Here is a 22997-nt window from a genome sequence, read left to right as displayed (position 1 = left end):
GCTTACCACGTTGATATCAAAGGAATATAAACATAGAGATTGACACGTAAGAGGCACAGACATGTGCCTCTACGTACAAAAGGGATCGACGCCCCATTTGTCGTTCCATAGGCCTACTGTGTTTTAGTCTTTGTCACCTGTTGCCACTAGTATGACCTTCATCTTTATATTATTCTAAGTGGGACAAGCAACTGCCAAATAATGGGAGAAATGTACAGTGTATGTAAACCCCAAGTCCTCAAAGCCAATAACACTATCAGAAGTGCTGTCAGATGTTAAATTTGTCATTAGAGACATTTCACCCAGACGGTCCATAAGTAAAAATTATCAATATACCGTAACATATTTACTAGTTTATCGATATCGCAGAATTGACGTAACTTACGATTTAAAAGGTAGAATATATTGTGACTCATCTCACATTTTATTTGTATGCCTTCCACGTATCTATGTAATGTATGCACTGATGGAAGCATAAAACATTCAGACAAAACCCGGATGTCTGAGTGTTATAATAAAATAAATGTTGAGCAGACAGCTCGTTTTCGTCTTTCCATGTTGCAGCACGTCTCTCCTTCAGTGGCATGCTAATCCGGTTTAACAACAATTCAAGGATGTCTGTTTTTAAATATCAGGATCTTATGGTCTTCAAAATTTGTTTGTCCTTCTTTACTTGATTCTTATGATACAGTTTCTGTTGCTGTCTGTACTTAAATGATAGGCACTTTCCCAGTCCAGTAATAGTTTTGCACGAAGTCTAGCGATGTGCACATCCTAATGCTTCACATGCTTTTGCAGGGTACGAGTAACTGCACTTAATCTAACCACTTCATTGTCAAAGCAGGCCTGTGTTGACGATTCAGATAATTAGGTACTGATTTGAACTGAGTTAAACTGGCTGCTTTTGTGACATAGGACTGTTTTACAGCTTATACGGATTGCCGAACCTTTGTGGCATTTTCCTCTATGTCGTTAGTTGAGGTGGCTTATGTGGGATATCAAACAGTTTGGGTTACTGCATTCAACACGAGTTTGTTATTGCCCACACTCATGAACTGGTTTTGTTCGAAGTGTAAGTGAACAAAACTTAACATCATATAAAAAGATGAACAGGGTCTTTTTATAATGTCTTCTCGCCGTCCATTCACTAGTCATTTCCTGCTACTAAAACGAAACATTAATCACCAATATTCATTTGGGAAGGGGGGGGGGGTAGATGAGACTTTTTTTATCTTTAAGCTTGTGTTCATTGAGATCGTAGGTTTGGGTGGGTACTACTACTGGGTAGTTGGGTACTATAGTGCTTTGGGTCATGGGAGTGGGTACGGTAGATCAAAGTTTGACACTGTGGTTAGTGGTACCGTGCGAAGTGGTAGTTGACGTCCAAAAGATGTAGGCATCTGCTGAGTTAAAAGATGTATCGTCTGACGCGAATAGCATTTCAGGTTGAGCGCAAATGGTTATCATCGTCAAAGCTATCTAAAAAGCGATTCAATGCATCTAGGCGTGACTACAGTACGAAATTAAATACATCGTTTGTGACTGAACACGAGTATCGAAACCGAAGTGAAAACTTCCCTTCACTGTTGGTATGGGGTGGCGTGTTTTCATTTTTCCAAAGCAAGGAGGAACCCGAATTAATACAAACTATCAAACGAGCAATTTTATTAATGCAGGTGTGCATCATGCGCGATACTTCGCTCACGACTAGCTTTTGTACAGTGTTCCGCACTTACAAGTTTGTTATGACATTTCTTTCTTTACAGAAAGACGAAATGAAAAAGGCAGAGCAGATGCTTCATATTGCATTAAAACTTGCTCAAGAACAACAGAACGAAGATGGTATAGTATATGTACTGGATCTTATGGCAAATTTGGCGTATGATATGAATGAGCACGATAAAGCACATAAATTATTTGTTAGCGTTATGCAGCACCTTTTCAGAAAAGGTGTGCAGCAGGATGACAATAAAATCATTCATATAAGCCTGAAACTTGCTGACAATTACCATAAACAGGGAGAAAAAAGGTAAATGCAGAGATTAGCCTACTAAATACAGGCCAATAGTGGAGAGATGGAGATGTTAATTTTTAAAGATTTGTCGACGTTTTACGTATCTTATTCCAAGTTGCATAATGTACTTGCCAGTGATTTCATCAAAAGGACATGCAATCGTTATGTTACCTGGTGGTATCAAATGTTAACTAATTAAAAAAAAAGATTTGCATGATTTCTTATGTGCTAAAAAACTACTAGTCTCACAACATTAATGGATGATTACATCCCTCACCCCTGAATCTTGACATCTTGATTAAAAAAAAAAATCACATGTTTTACCTTCACAGTATTTCCTATATGTTGCTTGGTGCTCTTTCAGGCATCTTAGTCCATTTTTTTAAAACACATACCTAGTTGGTGTTTAGATTAGATTAATTATTCATTCCATAGACCCATAATAAGAGGGAGTCCTCCTGGGTGTGGAACGTCGATAAACACATTACAAAAATGTAATTAGAAAAACTTGAGTTTCATTAATTTTAATGATCCTCAGTCAGTAAGCAGTAAAATTATGTACATGAATTAAGTTTAAACTTCTAATATTTACAGGTTTAATACTTACATCTGCTTTCATTAAATCCATCATTCAGACATTTGCTAGTTTCTTGGCAATTACAATCAAGTATTGTCAAAAATTAAAGTAAATTATTCATTTCAATGATCCTCAGTTAAGAACAGTCAGATTATGTAGAAGATTTAAAATTGAACTTCCAGTATTTAAAGACTTAAGACTTACATCTGCTTTCCACACATCCATCATTCACACAGTAGATAGTTACTTGGCCGTCATAACCAAGTATTGTCAAAAATTAAAGTATATTAAATTTTCATTAAAATGGTCTACTGCACTTGTTGAGAAACTCGTGGATGGAATAGAAGGAGTTGGCCACAAAAAATTCTTTTAAATTATGTTTAAATTGTGCCTTGTCTGAAACTAAACTCTTAATGGTTGCTGGTTTCGGTTACAGCATTTTATTTGTGATTTATGTAGGTGCACTCGTGTTGGGTTCCTCCTATAATACTGATAATTCTTTGTTTGGGTCCTCACTCTAGTGACCATTTAGTTTGGTTTCAGTTGACTTTCATGGTAAATGGGAAAGTTACATGTGTCATTTTGCCTCCCTTCGGATTATTAGATGGGCACAGCCAGAAAATGAGGTTCTGTGCTCAGTTTACAAGCAGAGCACCAGACACTGGGAATCATGGGTCTTATTGCAATACAGATTCCCAGGAAATGACTTGATAGTACTGTAGTGATTTAATAGCAACATTGGAAAGTGTTAGATTGCAAAGCAGATCTTACTTATTTGCCATATAAAATATTAACCACATAATAACAGTTTGCCCTCAAAGTCACAGATACTATTTATATTGTAAGTTATTGTGTCTCACGAACACAGTAAAAATTAAGGGGGAAGTAAAATAAATATTTCTAGATCTATTCATCTGATTTTAAGGGTGTTTAATTCCTGAAATACAACCTGATTATTAGGAAAGAACTTTAATCATATCTGAAGGAAAATTCGCTACAAACTATAAAGTCATGAGACAATTTCTGTCCTGTACCTACCTTCTGGAGGTGAAATGTTAAGTACTGCTGATGACAGAGACATGAAAGTACATGGTACTTTCCTACCTTTTGGACCTATTATTTCCTTCCTCATTGATGGGAGAAGGACTGGCTAGAGATGGTAAGAAGGAAGAGTGGGTAACTTGAGACTCCAGGATGAGAGTCTTCTCCCTGAGGAATGGATAATAGAGCTGAAAGCTAACATAATTTTGTGTACTTTCTCAGAGATTTTGCCTCCTGAGGATAAGTAAACCTACTGGTCAGCATTTCATTATTTTATTAGTATTAGGAAAGAACTAACTTGTTAAAACAGTGGAGGCTTGGCTTAGATAAGTACAACGTATTATAGATATGATTGATTACAGCTTCACTTCAAGCTGAAGCACTCAGTGATGGACAGGTCTGTAGTAAGTACAGACAAATGTTACTTCTGTCATTTCGAATCTGGCGTTTCTCCAAAGTTGATAGCTTGAATTTATAAATGTGTTCACACTCTTCCATCTGCAGGTGGAACTTTTGTGAAAGGGTGAAAATAGTGATGGAGGCCATTGGTAGAGTTTATGGAGAGGGATTCCTTGATTATAATAGTAGTAATGTTAAATACCATAGCAGTAATTTACCCAGTATCGTATAGTCTGCTGAATTCGTAAAATATTTTCTTGATATGATAGAGATAATTTTCATGAATTTGTCGAACTGCATAAAAAAATTTTGAATGTATGAATACAGTGCCCTATGTACAGATGCAAATACAAAACAGTTTTCAGGTTTCACTTCAGTTCAAATTTATTAATACACATGGACTGTGTTACAGTTTATTACTTTTTAATAGCCTTAAATTTGTTGCAAATTTGGAAACATCATATTTTATACAATGAAACTTAAACTGTGATCAGGAGAAGTATGGAAAAAATGCAGTTGTAATTTAGTAGGCTACTGACTTATTGTTAATGGCATAAATTTCTTGTTTGGATAAAAGGCATAGCACCCTTCTTATGTATGAAATACATTTGGGGTCAAAATGAAAGCTAAATAGAATTAAAATCGTGATACATGCAGTGTGGTAGTGGTACAGAGCTGGAAGGAAATTTAACAGACAAGGTAACATATATTGAAGGCATCTTGAAAAAGAATAGTAAGACTTGTTTTAACAATGAACAAAAAATAATCCATTGAAATCATAAAAGTCTTGTGATAAAACACAGCAACACCCACTACAAAATGCTCAATGCTATGGTGTACAGGAAGGTGTCACCACTGAGTGATGGTAGAAGGATACAAGATGACTCTGACAAAATTTCTACTTGGTATGATGAGTGGCAGCTTGCTCTAAATGTAGAAAAATGTAAGTTAACACAGGTGAGTGGGAAGAACAAACCCGTAATGTTTGAATACAGCATCAGTAATGTGCTGCCTTACAGTCATGACAGTTAAATAATAAAATAGTAACTCTCCACAATGTGGTAGTCCTAAAACATATTAGAATTTCCAGTAATAGTAGGTGACAGGTAACAATAGACACAAATGTAAAACTAATTAAAAGTAAATGCTGTGCAGAGGACCTGCCGGGCCCGTCGATGCTGATTGATCGCCTCTGCCAGTGGTGTCATTTTATGCAGTGTGGAGGGGTGTGGGGTCAGTATACTGCTCTTCCAGCTGTCATCAGTTTTCATGACCTGGACCCAATACTACTCGGTTAAGTAGCTCCTGTATTGGCCTCTCAAGACTGAGTGATCGCTGTTCCAATCCTCCCACCAACGAAAAATCCCTGGCAGTACTAGGAATCAAACTTGGGTCCTACACATGGCAGTCAGCTGTGCTGATCCCTCAGCTATGAAGGTGGGCAGACACAATTGTAGGAAGGGGGAAAAAAAAGCCCTCGTGATGTAAAAAATTGGACATATAGATTGTGATAATTTATTTAAGAATATAACAACACATTACATTACATACATACTACGCAAGACACTGTACGGTCTTTTTCCAGTCGCAAAAGGAGTAAGGGAAAAATAATTGTCTATATGCCTTTGTACGAGCACTAATTTCTCTTTTCTTATCTTTGTGGTCATTACGTGAAATTTATGTAAACAAAAAGCTACTCTAGCCAGCCTCATCTGAATGTCACAGCAAGCCTTGCAATGAACGTAAAAAAACCAACCAGCCTTGAACCAAATTCTGATTTACAAAGAGAAACTTAAGTGGTCCATAAAAGTTTACAATCAGGGTTCAGTGGTCATTAAATCTTAGCACTTAGAATTACTGTTAAAGGAGAGCAAGCAAAAAATAAAATACGAAAGATCAAATTCAGGAATTTCAGCTAGGTTAATGGAAATCTCTTAAATTATTATTACATAGTGTAGAATAGCATGCTGCCCATGAAACTGAAAATCTGGCTACAAAACTCATATATATGAAAACTAGTGCAGCATTTTGGTATTACATTCCCCCAAAAAAAAGTATTTAACTGCCCAAATAGTAAAACTCATCTACAACTTGTAGTGATTCATTTATTAATATAATTCCTTCAGCATCACTTTATTTGATTTGACTACATTCCATTACCCTTATTTTACTGTTCTTGATGTTCATCTTAATAACCTTCTACATCTACATCATACTCATTAAGCCACCCAGTGTTGTGTGGCTACCAACTGATCCCCCCGTAATCTCTTCCACTGGTGAAGTGCCTCTGTATTGGCTCTAATTTTTCTATCATGTAATTATGTGAGATGAGATGTATGTGAGAGGAAGTAATATGTTGTCCGACCCGTCTCAGGAAGTGCTTTCTCAAAATATCAATAGTAATCCTGTCCATGATGTACAAGACCTCTCTTGTAAATTGCGCCAACAGAATTTTTTGAGCATATTGGTAATGCTCTCGCACTAACTAAATGATCCTGTGACAAAACGTACTGCTCTTTGTTGGATCTTCTCTATCTCTTCTATCAGCCCTGTTTGGAAAGGATTCCATATTGATGAACAATACTCAAGAGTCAGTTGACCAAATGCCTTATAAGCCACTTCCTTTGTGGATGAGTTACATTTCATTGAGATTGTTCCTATGAATCTCATTCTGGCATCTGCTTTTCCTACAATGTGTTTTATGTGGTCATTCCACTTAAGGTTGGTCGATCTGGATAGTTACTCCTAGATATTTTACAGTAAAGACTTTTTCCAACAGTTTCTCATCAATAGTGTAGTTGTACGGCAGTGGCTTTTGTATTCTATGTATATGCAATATGTTACATTTATTAACATTCATGGTCAACTGCCAGAGCCTGCACCATTCATCAGTTCTCTGCAGGTCATTCTGGAAATTGATACTATCATGTGCCATAGCTGCTTTGTTACAGACAACTGCATCATCTGCGAACAATGTAAAAGAGCATCTGATACTTTCTACAATTATACACTGTTAACGAAAAGGGTCCTATCACACTTCCTTGGGGTACTCTGGAAAATGGGATGCACATGTCGATTTCCTTCCATTATGTGTGATGTGTTGAGTTCTATCCCCAAGGAAGTTTTGAATCGAGTCTTAAATCTGGTCTGATACTCAATATATTTTTTTTCACTAGAAGGCAGTGTGGGATGGTGTCAAATGCCTTTCTGAAGTCAAGGAACAGGGCATCATCCTGAGTGGTGTTGTCTACAACACTATGGATCTCAGAGAGGAACAGAGCAAGCTGAGTTTCGCAAGAACTCGGTTTGCAGAATCCATGTTGATTTTTATACAGCAGATTTTTCATTCTCCAGAAAATCTTAATGTGTAAAACACCTTCCATGACACTATAAAAGATTGATGTCAACAATATGTGTCTATAATTGTGTGCATCTGTCCTGCGGTCTCTCTTGAAAATGGGAATGACCTGCACTTTTTTCCAATTGCTAGGTGCCCTTTGTTGCTCCGGCTATGTACAATAGATTGGTGCTAGAAGGGAAGCAATCTCTTTTGTGTAATCTTATTAGGAACTTACATGTACCTCATCTGGTCCTGATGCCTTTCCATTACTAAGCAGTTGCCGCTTTCCTTTTCCATCATCGGTTATCTCAGTATCTGCCATATTGACTTCGGTGCAATGACTGAAACGAGGGACTGTTTTATGATCTTCCATGGTGAAACAGTTTCAAGACTGAATTAATTATTTTGGCCTTGACTCTGTTATCTTCTGTTTATGTGCCAGTATGATCTCTTGAGTGAATGAATAGATGATTTTGAAGTGCTTACTGATTTTAAATAAGACCAAAATCTCTCGGGGTTTTCACTCTGCTCAACTGTCAAAATTTTATTTTCAAAATCATTGAAAGCATCTCTCACTGCTCTCCTTACACTTATTTTTGCCTCGTTCTGCATGTGTTTGTCAGCTTCAGCCAAGACATTATCCATTCTGTTCAACTGCTCTTCCATATATTTTGCCCCTCATAACAGAATTGCATTGTTAATGGCAAATCTCAAAGTTTTTATTTCTTCTCCATGAACTTTAATTCCCTCTCAAGACTGCTCCTCGGTTTCCTTTACTAATGCTCAATGTACAGACGGGGATGGACTACAATCCTGTCTCACTCCTTTCTCAACCACCACATCCTTTTCAAGCCCCTTGACCCATATAACCGCAGTCCATTTTCTGCACGAGTTGAAAACAACCTTCCTCTCCTTGTATTTTACCGCTGCTACCTCCAAAATTTCAGTTAGTGCATTCCAGTCAACATTTTCAAAACCTTTCTCTCAATCAAGAAATGCCATAAAACATAGGTTTGCCTTGCTGTAACCTACGTTCTAAGATAAGTCATAAGGTAAGTGGTGTCTCATGTATTCTTACATTTCACTGGAACCTAAACTGATCAGCTTCTACCAGTTTTTTTTTTTTTTTTTCATTCTTCTGTTAATAACTTGTGTCAGTATTTTGCAAGTGTGACTTATTAAACTTATAATTTGGTAGTATTCACACCTGCCAGCACATGCCCTCTTTCGACTTGGAATTATCACATTCTTCTTGAAGTGAGAGGGAGTTCGTGTCTCTTATATATCTTGCAAACTGAACACATGAGTTTTGTCAAGACTGGCATCCCCAAAGACCTCAATAATTCTGAGGGAATATCATCTACTCCTAGGTACTTGTTTTGACGTAGGCCTTTCAATGCTCTATCAGATTCTCCTTGCAGTATCATACTCCCAACTCCTTTTCATCTACTTCTTCCACCCTTTGTATAGTATTGCATTTGAATTCATTTGCCTTGTACAGCGCTTGTATGTATCCCTTCCACTTTTCAGCTTTCCTTTCCTTGCTTAGTACTGGCTTGCCATTGAGCTCTTGTATTCATACAGCTGCTTCTCTTTTCTCCAAATGTCTCTCTAATTTTCTTATAGGCAGCATCTATCTTTCCTCTAGTTATGCATGCTTCTTCATCCTTGCATTTCATCTGTCTAATTGTTTAGACGTCTCTATTTCTGTCTGCTGCATGTTTATATTTTTTCCCTTTTTTTCACTTAGATTCAGTATCTCATGCGCTATCCAAGGATTTCTACTGGATTTTGCCTTCCTGCCTATTCGATTCTCTGCTGTCTTCACTGTTTCATCTCGTGAGGCTATCCATTCCTTTTCTGTTGTGTTCCTTACCTATGTTTTGGTCAATCATTGCCTAATTCTCTCTTTTAAGTTCTCAACGACCTTTAGTTATTTCAGCTTATATAGGTCCCAGCTCCTGAATTTTGTACCTTTTTGCAATTTCTTCACTTTAATCTGCACTTTACAACCAGCACATGATGATCAGAGTCCACATCTGCCCCAGAAAATATTTTGCACTTAAAATCGAATTTCAAAGTCTCTGTTTTACTGTTATGTAATTAGGTCTCTCCAGATATACAGCCTTCTTTCATGATTCTAAACCAAGTATTAACGATGATTAAATTACGCTCTGTGCAGATTTCTACCATGCGGCTTCCTTTTTCATACCTTTCCCCCAGTCAAAATTCCCCCACTATTTTTGCTTCATTTTCTCTTCCAACTGTCAAATTCTGTCCCCCCCCCCTCCTCCCCACCCCTGTCACAATTTTTTCACAAAGTATTTTATATTCTGGGGATCTGCAGCTGTTGAAAGGCATGATGTTGAGAAGAATTCAGCTGACAACTGATAAAATTCTTGTTTTATTGATACACAAGCACTCCTAGTTGAGATATATTATTCAGTGAAAATTGTGACTTTATAGTGTTGAATGAAGTGTTCCTTGTTTCAAAATTTGGCTGCATTCATGTGACTGCAGTGTAACCTGGTGTTGGAAAAGGGAGCAGCAGTCCACAAAGGTGACTAAGGTGATCTCGTGAATCTGTCATAAAGGAACCCCTTGAGTGCGAGGTCTAAAAAGGCCAATGATGTTTATGGCATTTGACACCCAACATATTATCTACCATACAACCACAATATTGTCTGCTAATGGCAACAGAGGGGAGGACTGGAGTTGTCCAATGGTGAGCACAGCGTGAGGCTTCATGGTGAACTGCTTAGTCAACGAGCAACTCACAACGGTGCTACAGTGTTAGTGGTATTGACACAATGCATAGCAGTGGTAATAATAAACAAAGCAAACATTGCCTTATATCTACAAGAATAGTTGCCAAAGTTGACATGTTATCAGAAAGGAACTGAAGGAATTTCCCAGAGTGAGAAAGAAGTGGCAGATGAACTATTAGCATTTCTGCATGGTGAGTCAGTCAAATGTGTGTGCCGTATACACTCATCTGTGTGAACAATGTACACGAGGAGTGCAGTCATAACAAAATGTGCTTAACAAGTGAAAGTGATAGTGAAACAGGTATCGAGCCCAGTAGTTCATCATCCTTGTTGAACAGGTAGCCACAAATCCCGTCTCCAGTGAAACATAGTCAAGAACAACAACTGTTCAAGGAGCAGGAACTAAACATAATTACGTACATGGGAGATCTACCACACCTAGTAAAAGGCAATATGAACATGTACTGCTTAAGAAAAACTATGGATATTCAATGGAGGACAGGACACACTTGTTACAAAACTGGCGTTTGCATGTTTCAAGGCCACTCGATACAATTACATGATGTGCATGACAATGACCTCCTACGTTATGCACATCAAATGGGATGCAACATAGATTACAGTGATGTCAAGGGAAGCAGTGGATGTTTGCATAACTTCAAACCACAGCAAACTGTGGAATCGACCCAAAAATTTGTAAATGAGATAAACAAACTTATCCCATCATTCAGTAACAAATTTGTTTTCAACTGTGACCAGTCAAAATTTGAAAAGGGAATGCCTGTGAATGGACCCCTGGAAATTAGAGGTACCAAGAGATTGTATTAATGTGACTAACATCAATGTCTCAATGCATTCATATAAAATTATGCCGATTTGCTGCAAAGTTATTTATTGTGCTGCAAGAAGTTGGAGGTGCTCTGCCTCATATGATTCTTTCCCATGTGCATGATATTCAAAGGGCAGTAGGGAATGTTGATGTCACAGCAAGCAAGAGTGGGAACATGGGAGCAAGAGAACTACAACTATGACACAAGCATGGCTTTTGACCAGTAGCTGGCCAAACTTGCTTTTGCTTGATTCCTTGTCTGCGTATAGAAATCGTACTCCCTTAGAGCAAACTGTCCCTCCTGAAAAGTGTGTGTTATTCCATTTCATACTACCTGGAACCGTTGGACAAATTCAGCCTTTGGATGTTTGTTTTTTCCATGCTTATAATACATATTTTAGCACTATCTGCAGCTGTGGCTTAAAGGATAGCCAGTTTCACGATAAGCTCCACAACAGACTGTTTTCACAGTTGGTTGCGTGCAGTCACATTCCATCAGTTCTCATCACTCCATTATACCAATATGATTCTATATGCATTCTTTAACAGTGGATATGTAGCTGTATGTTTTGCAGAGTTCATAACTCCCAAGGAGTTCGCCTTCAATCTGAACAGTGCAAACCTTTGTAATGACTGTGACAGGCCATTTTTCATTCAGTGTTCATGACGCCAGTTAATGGTTCATTTTTTGAACATTTCTTGTATGTTAACAGTGTCCATTTTGTGAATTATAATACATACATCCCATAAAAGTTTGATTGCTGAATGTCCCCCAACACTCATTTTCTGTCATCCTCCTGATGCACATGTTGAGTCATTAGCACCTAATTTTTTTCCTGTCGTAACTGTTAACACAACACTTACAAATGAGCCTCACTAAAGGCTGAACTTGTGACTTCGCACTCAGTGGATTCCCTGTTAGACACATATGCGGGCTGCTTCTACCCTCCCCAACACTGGGTTGCCCTGCCATCACACTGATGCAGGCAAATTTTAAAACATTGGATCCTTCATTCACCAATATAGTGATAATATTCACTGAATAATATATCTTGTCTAGGAGCAATGGTCACACCTATGACCTTTTAACAAGTTTGCATCTGATGGTGCAGCTTTAGGCCACAAAACTGCTTGTGTATCAATAAAACAAGAGTTTTACCAGCTGTTAGTGGAATTCTCTGTATCATCATGCAAGTAATACTTTGTGTTCTGTAACTATATCAGTAATTTCTTTTGTCTCATCATATGGTCTTTCCATTTCAGCATCTTTGGCAGTGCTAGGTGGCATATAAACTTGTACTGTTGTGGTTTGGGAGGAATTTAACATTAAGAGTGGAGAAGGCTACAATTGTAGTGGAAGAACAAAGTAGCGTTTGAAGAGGCAGGTTATGTTTGGATAACATCTTTACCCTAAGACAAATAATGGAGAAGAGAGTGGAAAGGGATCTAAGCTGTCATTTGGTCCTCATAGTTCATGAGAAAACATATGATACATTGCCACTAAAGATATTGTTCAAGTTGCTGCCGTCAGGGGAATTGCCAAAAATTTATGTAACAAGTATCATAAACATATGAAAGTCAGCAGAATGTGTCATTAAAGATGGGAAAGAAATTTCTTGGAAGTCCTTCAGAATAACTAAATGACTAAAACAAAGTTGCACCCTGTCTCCCATACTCTTCAAGATTTACACACAGAAGGCAAAAATATATAACTTTATACTGAAACATTATTTTTTCAAGAATCAGAGCTATAAGAACAAATGCACACACAAAGTTTCATTGAAAGGTTCTACTAACTACACCAAAACCATCTACAGGAAGGAGTCATCCAAGTAAATATTAGTGTCAGACCATACTTTTATTGATAATTAATGATACTTGGTTTGTATTTATTCAGTCTCACAGAACAGTGCCATGTTGTAAGGTTATTGATGGCATTTACTGAACATGGTGAGTGAATGTAGAAAAACTTTCAGTAAATGACCTTCAGTTGTTAACGTGTACAAGCGAACAGCATTGTTCTTTGTACATTTTCAGTCTTCATGAGAGAATTCAGCCAAATGGTAACCTTCCACTAGTCCTTTCTGCAAGAGAGAGATGTATGGTGGAAAGTACAAATACAAAGAAATCGCTCAGGGAACAGACTGGAGTGGAGGATGTAATTATGGCTGTGACATAAATGAAATTGTGGTTGGGGCATATAGTGAAGTGATTAATGGTGAATGGATTAAGGAAGTTCTTTCATGGATCTCAAATAATAGGAGGAGATTGAAATGATGTAGTGGAAGGTGAGTACATGACTTGGAAAAACATACAGGAGCAACTTGGATGAGTATTGCTGAAGACCATAGTGCATGGAAAATTCTGTATGAGGCATTCACCCAGCAGTGGGTGTAAAATGGCTGGTAACTCATTATGATAACTGTTGTGATTGGTCTTATATTTAGTGTGGAATTAGTAGTAGAAATAGTGACAGCATATATAGTAAAAACCATAATAGCTGTAACAGAAAAAACTGTAGCTTATACTTGTTAATGAAAAGTAGAATAACAGTGATCTCTAGCAGGCAGAGTGATGTTATTTTATTATGTTGCTGGTGGCAAGCTGCTGTAGGCCATGATTTTAGTTTGATATCATTGTTTTAGCAAACAGTATACATTTAATATATGGTAAACACACCAAGCTAGGATATTACTTTCAATGTCGAACATCACAAATAATTTCTGCAATTTTTCCTGCATTCTTCAGACTGGCATGAACTGTTGTGCCCCATATTTATATTACAGAGTCAAAATTTGATAAGAACAATGTACAGTACGAATATTTGAAGACATAGATGTTCTTATAGTGTTTGCTAATCGTGTTTACAGCAAATATGCTTTTAGTCAGCTTACAGGCCAAAGGACCTATACGCATGTTTGATTTCAGAATCTCCTGCTGTGCTGTTTCTGAAACTTTTTATCCAGATTTCTTTTTAATTACAGTGTTTGTGTCATTTGCAATTAGATGGCTTTCATTGAAATACTGGACTACTTCATTTCTGGAACTGTTGTAAAAATGTTAAGTCAGCTATAATCGTTGTGTTTGCCCATAGTGGCTGTGGTATCTGCATACAATTCTTTTGAAGTTGGGAGAACACAAAAAAGGGAGAAAGTGGTTGTGAGACAGCCTTGTAGAATCTCATATGTTTTGTAAGTGTTTTGCGTTTCAAAAGCCCAGTATTAATTTTAAACAACACAAATAGTCTCCTGTTGCTTATTTAAGATTTTTTTGACTTGTAACTAGTTTCTTTAATTGCTAGGTTTCATAGCTTGTCAAGCAACATTGTAATGGTGACTACTCAAATGCTTTTTCTAGGTCAAAGAACACTCCAATAATGTACACTGTTCATAATGACAACTACCATCTCGATTATTGTCTATGCTACAACTACGAATGTTGACTTGTATTTCATAAAGTCATTCTGATTTTTGAATATTAAGTTGTATTTGCTTAGAAACTTCATTTGTTCTGTGTTAATAACTTCTTCAATTGTTCTAGCAAATAAAGGTAAAATGAAAATTAGTTGATAGTTTTCAGTTTTAGATTTATCACTATTGGTGTACTTAGGTATTTCTGACATACATGGGAAATTGCCCAACACATTATGCTGAAGATATGGCTCCTGAAAAGTTTATGTTCTTTTTAATGCCTTTAATGGTTAGTCCCTTATAGCCTGCAGACTTCAAGATTTTTAATAATCTGTTGTTATTTTATTGTTGTTTATTGAAGCCAAGTATATACAGTATTTAACAAAAATGTAATTTTACCTTTACTGGAGATTGTTAAAGTGGTCATTGATAGATTTTCTAATAAAAAGAAATATTCATTAGAAACATTTGCAATCCAATATTTTTATTTCATGATATGCAAATGTGCTTTTAGGCAGCTTACAGGCCAAAGAATCTACACACATGTCTGATGCCAGAATCTCCTGCTGTGCTTTTTCTGAAACTCTTTATTCAGATTTTTTAAAATTACAGTCTTTGTGTCATTTGCAATTAGACAGTTGTCATTGAAATATTGGACTATTTCATTTATGGCACTGTTGTAAAAATATCAAGTCAGTTATAACCGTTATGTTTACACATAGTGGCTGTGGTATCTGCATACAATTCTCTTAAAGTTGGGAGAGTCAAATTTGTCACTTGTCTACATGCACTTGATTATTCTGCAGTTCACACATAACTGTGTGGTAGAGGTCTCATGGAACCACTTTCAGACTATTCCTCTACTGTTCGACTCTCAAATAGTAGAATAGCAAAAACACCTAAATCTTTCTGTGCAAGCTCTGATTTCTCTTATTTTAGTATGATGGTCATTTTGCCCTGGGATTCAGTAAATATTTTGGAATTCAGAGGTGAATAATGTTGTCATGATTTCTTGCCATCTACTTCTTTATTGATTTCATCTATCAAGAAGATAAATCAGTCTAGCATTGGGTTTAGTTTTCTCAGGCTGAGGTCAATAGGCAACATTGATGTTTTCTATTACAATGTAATTGCTACATTGCACAGTGACTTCTAGTGTGCGACCACATTTTCTGCTGAAAGCAAACCAAAAATATCATGAAGATGGACTGAATTATGTTTAATAACTAATTTGAATGTTAGGATGCTTTGACTTTCTGGGTTTTGAATACAATTTTCGTATTACCAGGACTTGGATATGGCCCTTGTTTTGCTTTACAAACTTCTCATTGGTATCCTCAACTACATAAGAAGATATATATGATCACAGTGCACATATGAGCCAAGGCACTGTGATCAATGCCAATTGTGAGAGTGAATGTCACCTGTGGCATTGCAGGCATGTAATATCGGGTGATCAAAAAGTCAGTATAAATTTGAAAACTTAGTAAACCACGGAATAATGTAGATAGACAGGTGAAAATTGACATACATGCTTGGTATGACATGGGGTTTTATTAGAACAAAAAAAAAAAAAAAAAAAAAAAAAAAAAGTATTGCTGGACGCGTGAAAGATCTCTTGCGCGCATCTTTTGGTGATGATCGTGTGCTCAGCTGCCACTTTCGTCACGCTTGGCCTCCCAGGTCCCCAGACCTCAGTCCGTGCGATTATTGGCTTTGGGGTTACCTGAAGTCGCAAGTGTATCGTGATCGACCGACATCTCTAGGGATGCTGAAAGACAACATCCGACACCAATGCCTCACCATAACTCCGGACGTACTTTACAGTGCTGTTCACAACATTATTCCTTGACTACAGCTATTGTTGAGAAATGATGGTGGACATATTGAGCATTTCCTGTAAAGAACATCACCTTTGCTTTGTCTTACTTTGTTATGCTAATTATTGCTATTCTGATCAGATGAAGCACCATCTGTCGGACATTTTTTGAACTTTTGTATTATTTTGGTTCTAATAAAACCCCGTGTCATTCCAAGCATGTGTGTCAATTTGTACCTCTCTATCTACATTATTCCGTGATTTATTTAGTTTTCAAATTTATACTGACTTTTTGATCACCTGGTACATTAAGGAAAATTCACTGAAAGAAAAACAAATTGGAACACGAAAAAATAATTATTGTGGTGTAATGAAATTTCGGCAATAAATTTTTCTAGGTAACACATTTAAGTGATTAACAATGCAAGTTTATAAGTTAATGTAAGCATAAGATAACCATTGCAAATCCGAAATGTCGGTACATTAATAACTGGTGTAAATACCAGAATGTTGAATGCAAGCATGCAAATGTTCATGCATTGTGTTGTACAAGTGCAAGGTGTCAGTTTGTGGGATGGAGTTCCTTGCCTGTTGCACTTGGTCAGTCAATACAGGACAGTTGATGCTGTTTGTGGATGACGCTGGAGTCCCACATGTGCTCATTTGGCGACAGATCTGATGATCAAGCAGGCAACCGTAACATGTTGACTTCCTGTAGAGCATGTTGGGTTACAACAGTGCTATGAGGATGAGTGTTACATTGTTGGTAAACACTCCCTGGAATGCTGTTTGTGAATGGCAGCACAATAGATCGAATCACCAGAATGACATATTGATTTACAGTCAGTGTGCATGGGATAACTGCGAGAGTGTTCCTGCTGTCATACGACATCACACCCCAGACCATAACTCCACGTGTAGATCCAGTGTGTCTAGCACACTGACAAGTTGATTGCAGACCCTCAGTTGGCCTCCTCCTAACCAACAAACAGCCATAACCGGCACTGAGGCAGAACCAGATTTCGTCAGAAAATACAACAGACCTCCACTCTGCCATCCAATGAGCTCTCACTTAACACCACTGAATTCACAAATGGTTTGAGGTCAATGGATTGACTGCTACAGGGCATCTGGCTCAGAAGTATCCTTGAAGCAACCAGTTTGTAACCATTCATTGTGTCACTGCTGTGTCAATTGCTGCTCGGATTGCTGCTGCAGACATAGTATGATGCACCAGAGCCATATGTCGAACATAATGGTCTTTCCTCTCGGTAGTGGCACGTGGCCGTCCGGAGCCCAGTCTTCTTGCGACTGTACATTCTCGGGACCACAACCGCCAGCAGTCATGTGCAGTAGTTACATCCCTGCCAAGTCTTTCTGCAGTATCACCGAAGGAACATACAGCTTCTCATAGACCTTCAACACAACCTCATTCAGACTCAGTGAGGAGCTGATAATGGCATCTTTGTTGCCTTAGAGCAGTGGTTCCCAACAGGTGGTCTGTGGACCCCCAGGGGTCCGCGAGCTATGCCAGAGGGGTCCGCAAGATGCTATTAGAATAAAAAAATATATTAAATATATTTCAAAGACAAAGATTTTGAGCAATAATCAAAAATTTAACAATAACAATGATGGCTAAATTGAAAAAGTTTTAAGCTCAATATTTTTTCAATAATGAATATGCCATTGTTTTTTCTAAGTACTAAAAATAGAAAATGTATAAAAAGACTCTTAATTTGGCTTTTTTAGTTACTTGATACTGTGATATGACAAGGTACCAATCATACTCGATGAGGGGGTCCTCGATTAAAATTTGTTGGGAACCCCTGCCTTAGAGTAATTCTTGACTGACATCAACTCACCATGTCCAATCTCAAAGGCAACTAACACTCGTGACCATTATGGTGCATGTTTAATGCAAACCTGATATGAATCCTCATAGTGGTGCTCCTAATGCCACTCTGATGCATCTGGCACAAAATTTGGATAGACATCATATTTCAGATGTATAAACATGCCTACCAACTTTTGTTCATGTCGTGCAACTCCTTCTTGGTGTTGAGGTTTCGTTTTCTACCAGTGTTTATCAGCACAGCAGAGATGAATGGAGAATCACTGTAGTGATGATCTGAACTACAAATGGGGAATTTATTGACATAAGCAATTTTGACAAAATATATATTATTATGGACCAGCATCTGCAAATGAGCATGGTGAAGAAAGTTGGCTGTTTGTTGCTACTGTCTTGAGAATCTATGTAAAGTGGTTGAAGGATGGCGAGACCATGAGTAGATGACAAGGTATTTGATGCTCTCACCTCATCACAGAACATGGAGGTTGGAGACTTGTCCACTCCGTAAAGCAGGATAAGCAACAATGTATGGAAGATCTGACAGGGTACAGTGCTGGTTCGGGCACTAGTGTATCAGAGCACACATTTCAGTGCCAATGTTGAACATGAGGCTCCACAGCAGATGACCCCGACCTGTCCCCATGATGATCCGACATCATCATCATCAAGCTAGCAGTCATGGGTTATCAAGATTGGACTGTGGATCAGTGAAAATATCTCTCTGGTCAGAGGAATCGCATTTCTCATTACCCCATGTCAGTGATCGTGTCTGGACATGTCATTCACATGAAATGTTGCTGAAAGTGTGGACTGTACCTGGATGCAAACTGGTGGGTAATATCCTGCTGTGTGGAACATTCGTCTTTGCTCCTGTAGGATCTGTGGAAGTAATTGAAGACACCATGACATCTGTGGACTACATGTGTCTTTTCACGCTTGAGTCTTTCCCGATGGTGACATCAACCTCCAACAGGATAACTGTCTGTGTCACAAGGCCATAATCATGCTGTAGTTGTTTAAGGAGCATGATAGTGAACTCACACTGATGTCTTGGCTACCAAATTCGTGTGATTTTAACCCAATGGAAAACATCTGGTAACAATTCTGCACCCACATAGGACTGGCCCATAATTTACAGGAGCACTGTTACCTAAGTGTAGATATCTGGTGCTACATATCTCTGGAAACCTACCAAGGACTTATCAAATCCATGCCGTGCAAAATCGATGCTGTTTTGCTTTACAAATGTGGACTAGCATTCTGTCAGGCAGGTGGTCATAATGTTTTGGCTCATTGTTGCATGTAGGTTATATGCTGATCACTCCCTGACATGTAGTTTTTCCCTCTTGTTTATATTTGTTCAAGTGCACTTCATGTACAGAATGTATTGTTGCCAAATCTTCTTTTATTATGTAATTTCCTTTTCCTGTGACATAAGTGAATACATTACATTAACTTAGAATGTTTTTGTCAGAGGAGTTTGAAACATGTTCATCATTGTCACTGATCTCTGCTTTTTATGTACGTATGATTTGCATTCACACATTTACCATGATATAAGCCTTGCATTCGTTCTATATAACCTCACTTAAGACTTCCTGAAGCACTTATTACTAAATTAATTACACTGAAGTGCCAAAGAAACTGGTATAGTGATGCTTATTCAAATACAGAGATATGTAAACAGGCAGAAAATGGCGCTGTGGTCAGCAAGACCTATATAAGGCAACAAGTGTCTGGCACAGTTGTTAGATCGGTTACAGTTGCTACAATGACAGGTTATCAAAATTTAAGTGAATGTGAACATGGTATTATAGTCAGTGTGTGAGCAATGATACACAGCATCTCCGAGGTAGCGATGAAGTGGGGATTTTCCCATACAACCGTTTCATGAGTGTGCCGTAAATGTCAGGAATCCAGTAAAATGTCAACTCTTAGACATCGCTGCGGCTGGAAAAAGATACTGCAAGAACGGGACCAACAATGACTGAAGAAAATTGTTCAGCGTGACAGAAGGGCAACTCTTCCGCAGATTGCAGCAGATTTCAATGATGGGCCAGCAACAATTGTCAGCGTATGAACCATTCAACAAAACATCATTGATATGGGCTTTCGTAGCTGAAGGTCCACTCATGTACCCTTGATGATGGCATGAAACAAAGCTTTACACCTGGCCTGGACCTGTCAACACTGACATTGGGCTGTTGATGACTGGAAACATGTTGCCTGGTTGGACAAGTCTCATTTTAAATTGTGTCAAGTGTATGGATGTGGAGACAACCTCATAAATCCATGGACTCTTCATATCAGCAGGGGACTGTTCAAACTGGTGGAGACTCTGTAATGGTGTAGGGCGTGTGTGGTTGGAGTGATATGGGACCCCTGATAGATCTAGGTACAACTCTGATGGATGACACATACGTAAGCATCCTGTCTGATCACCTGCATCCATTCATGTCCATTGTGCACTTCGACGGACTTGGGCAATTCCAGCAGGACAATGCGACAACTCTCACATCCAGAATTGCTGCATAGTGACTCCAGGAACACTCTTATGTGTTTAAACACTTCTGCTGGCCACTGAGCTCCCCAGACATGAACATTATTGAACATATCCAGGATGCCTTGCAACATGCTGCTCAGAAGAGATATCCACACCCTTGTACTGCTATGGATTTATGGACAGCCATGCAGGATTTATAATGTCAATTCCCTCCAGCACTACTTCAGATATTAGTTAAGTCCATGCCATGTCATGTTGCAGCACTTCTGCGTGCTTGCGGGGGCTTTATACGATGTTAGGCAGGTGTACCAGTTTCTTTGGCTCTTCATTGTATTTCATAATACCAAAATTGAGATTTTTTTTAGAAAACACTCTTAAATACCACTCTGCAACCAAAGCCCAGAAAGTCAAAGCATCCTAACATGCAAATGAGTTACTAAACATAAGTATGTCTAACATCCAAATGAGTTACTAAACATATCAGTCAATCTTCATTCCTTTTTTGCTTTGCTTCAACTGATGAACTGAAATGCCTGCTGGAGGAAACAGATTTAGATGGCTGTCGGGTGGTGGCAGTACCTGGAAATGGTTCCAGTTGCCTAGGTAGCACCACCTGTAATTCCTCACATGGCCTATGGTTTATGTCACAACAGAGATAAATATGTCCAGGTGACCTTCTTACTTTTGTTATACACAGTTGCCATCTGGACTGTCCCCAGATTGTGTTTATTAGCTTATTGCAATGTCATGGTGTCTTATGTGGTTCTTCAGAATTTGTTTGCTTGTTGTTCACTTGTCCATCTCCTGCTGCCATTTTCAACATCTCGTCTAGGTTGCTTTTCATGTGTTCTTTTTGTTTGCCTCTGGATGTGTCAATCCTCATTGCCTTCCAGCTCATGTTGTTTCTTTTGTCTGAGATTCAGCCACCTTGAAACTCCGTATTGAAACACTGTGTAAGGGGAAAGGGAAACAAAGGCAGCCCAAACTATGTTTGGATGAATAATCCAGTCCACGTGAAATGCAGAATTTGAAGTAAGATATGAGTGTGAGCTTCAAATGAGATCAGATTTCTAACATAAAGTTAGTATGAATTTACTTTTTGAAATGTATTATTACTAAGTAACTCTTCTTGGTTTCATGTAATGTACTGATTCCCCCCCACTTCTTCTAAAAGTGTTATGCTTAAAATGGAAATTTCTTTCTTCTGTTTTAATCAAGGGATGGTTAAAATGAAAATGCATTGTTGTTTTACATTTTTAGGGCAAATACAGTAACATAACAAACAGAAATGACTTCATGTTAAATTTGTTTTTTAGTCAGTGGTGAAATTCAGGCTTGCCATACATAGTCTTATGTAGCGAAGGAAAAATATTGTGGTTTGCATAAATGCCCAGTTATTTATCATGTGTAAACTGTGTTATCATATCAAGGTTACTTGAAAGCTGAAGCAAATGTGTGCACTGCTTGATTGTTTTATTGGATGGTTTGCAAGCAGAAATGATTGTTACTAAGCTTAATTAGATTGTGAGTGTAGGAGGGTAGAGATGGGCATATGTTGTGTAGTATAAGATTTGTGTTTTATGTTGCTATCATTTATCTCACTCTTGTTATTTTGTGTTCCTCTTGTAATTACTAAGACTTAGCTTTACCTTTCAGGAAAGCTGAAGAAGGGTTTAAATTTTGTCTTGAAAATCTTGAAAATAAACTCAATTCAGGAGTTAAAGATGAAGATACATTGCTGCTACTTGCAATGACTCTGGATTGGTATGCACAGTTTGTTTTTAAGTCAGGGCGATATAAAGATGCACAGAATCTTATGAAGAGAGCATATGACTTGTCTGTTAGCATCAATGGTGAGACCAGTGAGCAAGTTGTTGTTTTATTAAATGACCTTGGTACGGTTAGTTGCCTCCAAGGAGATTTAGACGCTGCTTTGAAATATCTGAAACAGGCTACTGCTATAGGGGAAAAATTTCCTGATATGCTTGAATTGGGATCAATTTACATTAATTTGGGTTTTGTTTATTTGAAAAAACAAATGTATGATGAAGCCAAACGTGCTTGTGTGTATGCCAGAGAACAAGGACGCAGATTGAAGAATAAAGAGGTTGAAGATGTAGCGGAGCTGTGTTTGCAGAAAATTAAGCTGCCTGAAAAAGTATGAGTTGGTGAATTTTATCTGTGATTTGGAATGTATATTATGTAGTAAAACACTTTTCTGTTTTACTCTGCTGTTTCTTTTCTTGTAAAGAAAGATAACCTATTTCATATTTAAAATAATGCAAAAAATAAAATATAATGTTCTTCAGTAGAATCTTGCGTGGCACTGAGCAGGTACAAAATACTATGATGGCTACTGCAACTGAGTGTGGCTCTTTGAATTAGCGTATCTTATATTTGTTTTTGGACCTGTTGAGGACACTCCATATTAGTAATGTACTTGTT

The 22997-nt window shown here is 37.9% G+C and overlaps 1 protein-coding gene across 1 annotated transcript; it reads left to right on the top strand.

Moving 5' to 3' along the window:
* The first annotated feature begins 1295 nt into the window (after positions 1-1295).
* Positions 1296-22778, top strand: LOC126484177 (tetratricopeptide repeat protein 19 homolog, mitochondrial). The gene is made up of 3 exons (XM_050107586.1): positions 1296-1676; positions 1767-2029; positions 22209-22778. Exons 1-3 carry the CDS (start codon positions 1416-1418, stop codon positions 22714-22716), a joined length of 1032 nt encoding a protein of 343 aa, XP_049963543.1. The 5' UTR covers positions 1296-1415; the 3' UTR covers positions 22717-22778.
* The last annotated feature ends 219 nt before the right edge of the window (positions 22779-22997 follow it).

Source organism: Schistocerca serialis, chromosome 6, assembly GCF_023864345.2.
Source record: "Schistocerca serialis cubense isolate TAMUIC-IGC-003099 chromosome 6, iqSchSeri2.2, whole genome shotgun sequence".
Classification (NCBI taxonomy): domain Eukaryota; kingdom Metazoa; phylum Arthropoda; class Insecta; order Orthoptera; family Acrididae; genus Schistocerca; species Schistocerca serialis.
Note: the sequence above shows the minus strand (reverse complement) of the source record. Positions and strands in the feature narration are given on the sequence as shown.

Bases quoted from the DNA above. Each gene is read 5' to 3' on its own strand.
- LOC126484177 (XM_050107586.1), top strand. From the start codon at position 1,416: ATGTATCGTCTGACGCGAATAGCATTTCAGGTTGAGCGCAAATGGTTA. The intron at 1,677-1,766 runs GTGTGCATCATG...CTTTCTTTACAG, and splicing joins GAGCAATTTTATTAATGCAG to AAAGACGAAATGAAAAAGGC. The intron at 2,030-22,208 runs GTAAATGCAGAG...TTTACCTTTCAG, and splicing joins CATAAACAGGGAGAAAAAAG to GAAAGCTGAAGAAGGGTTTA.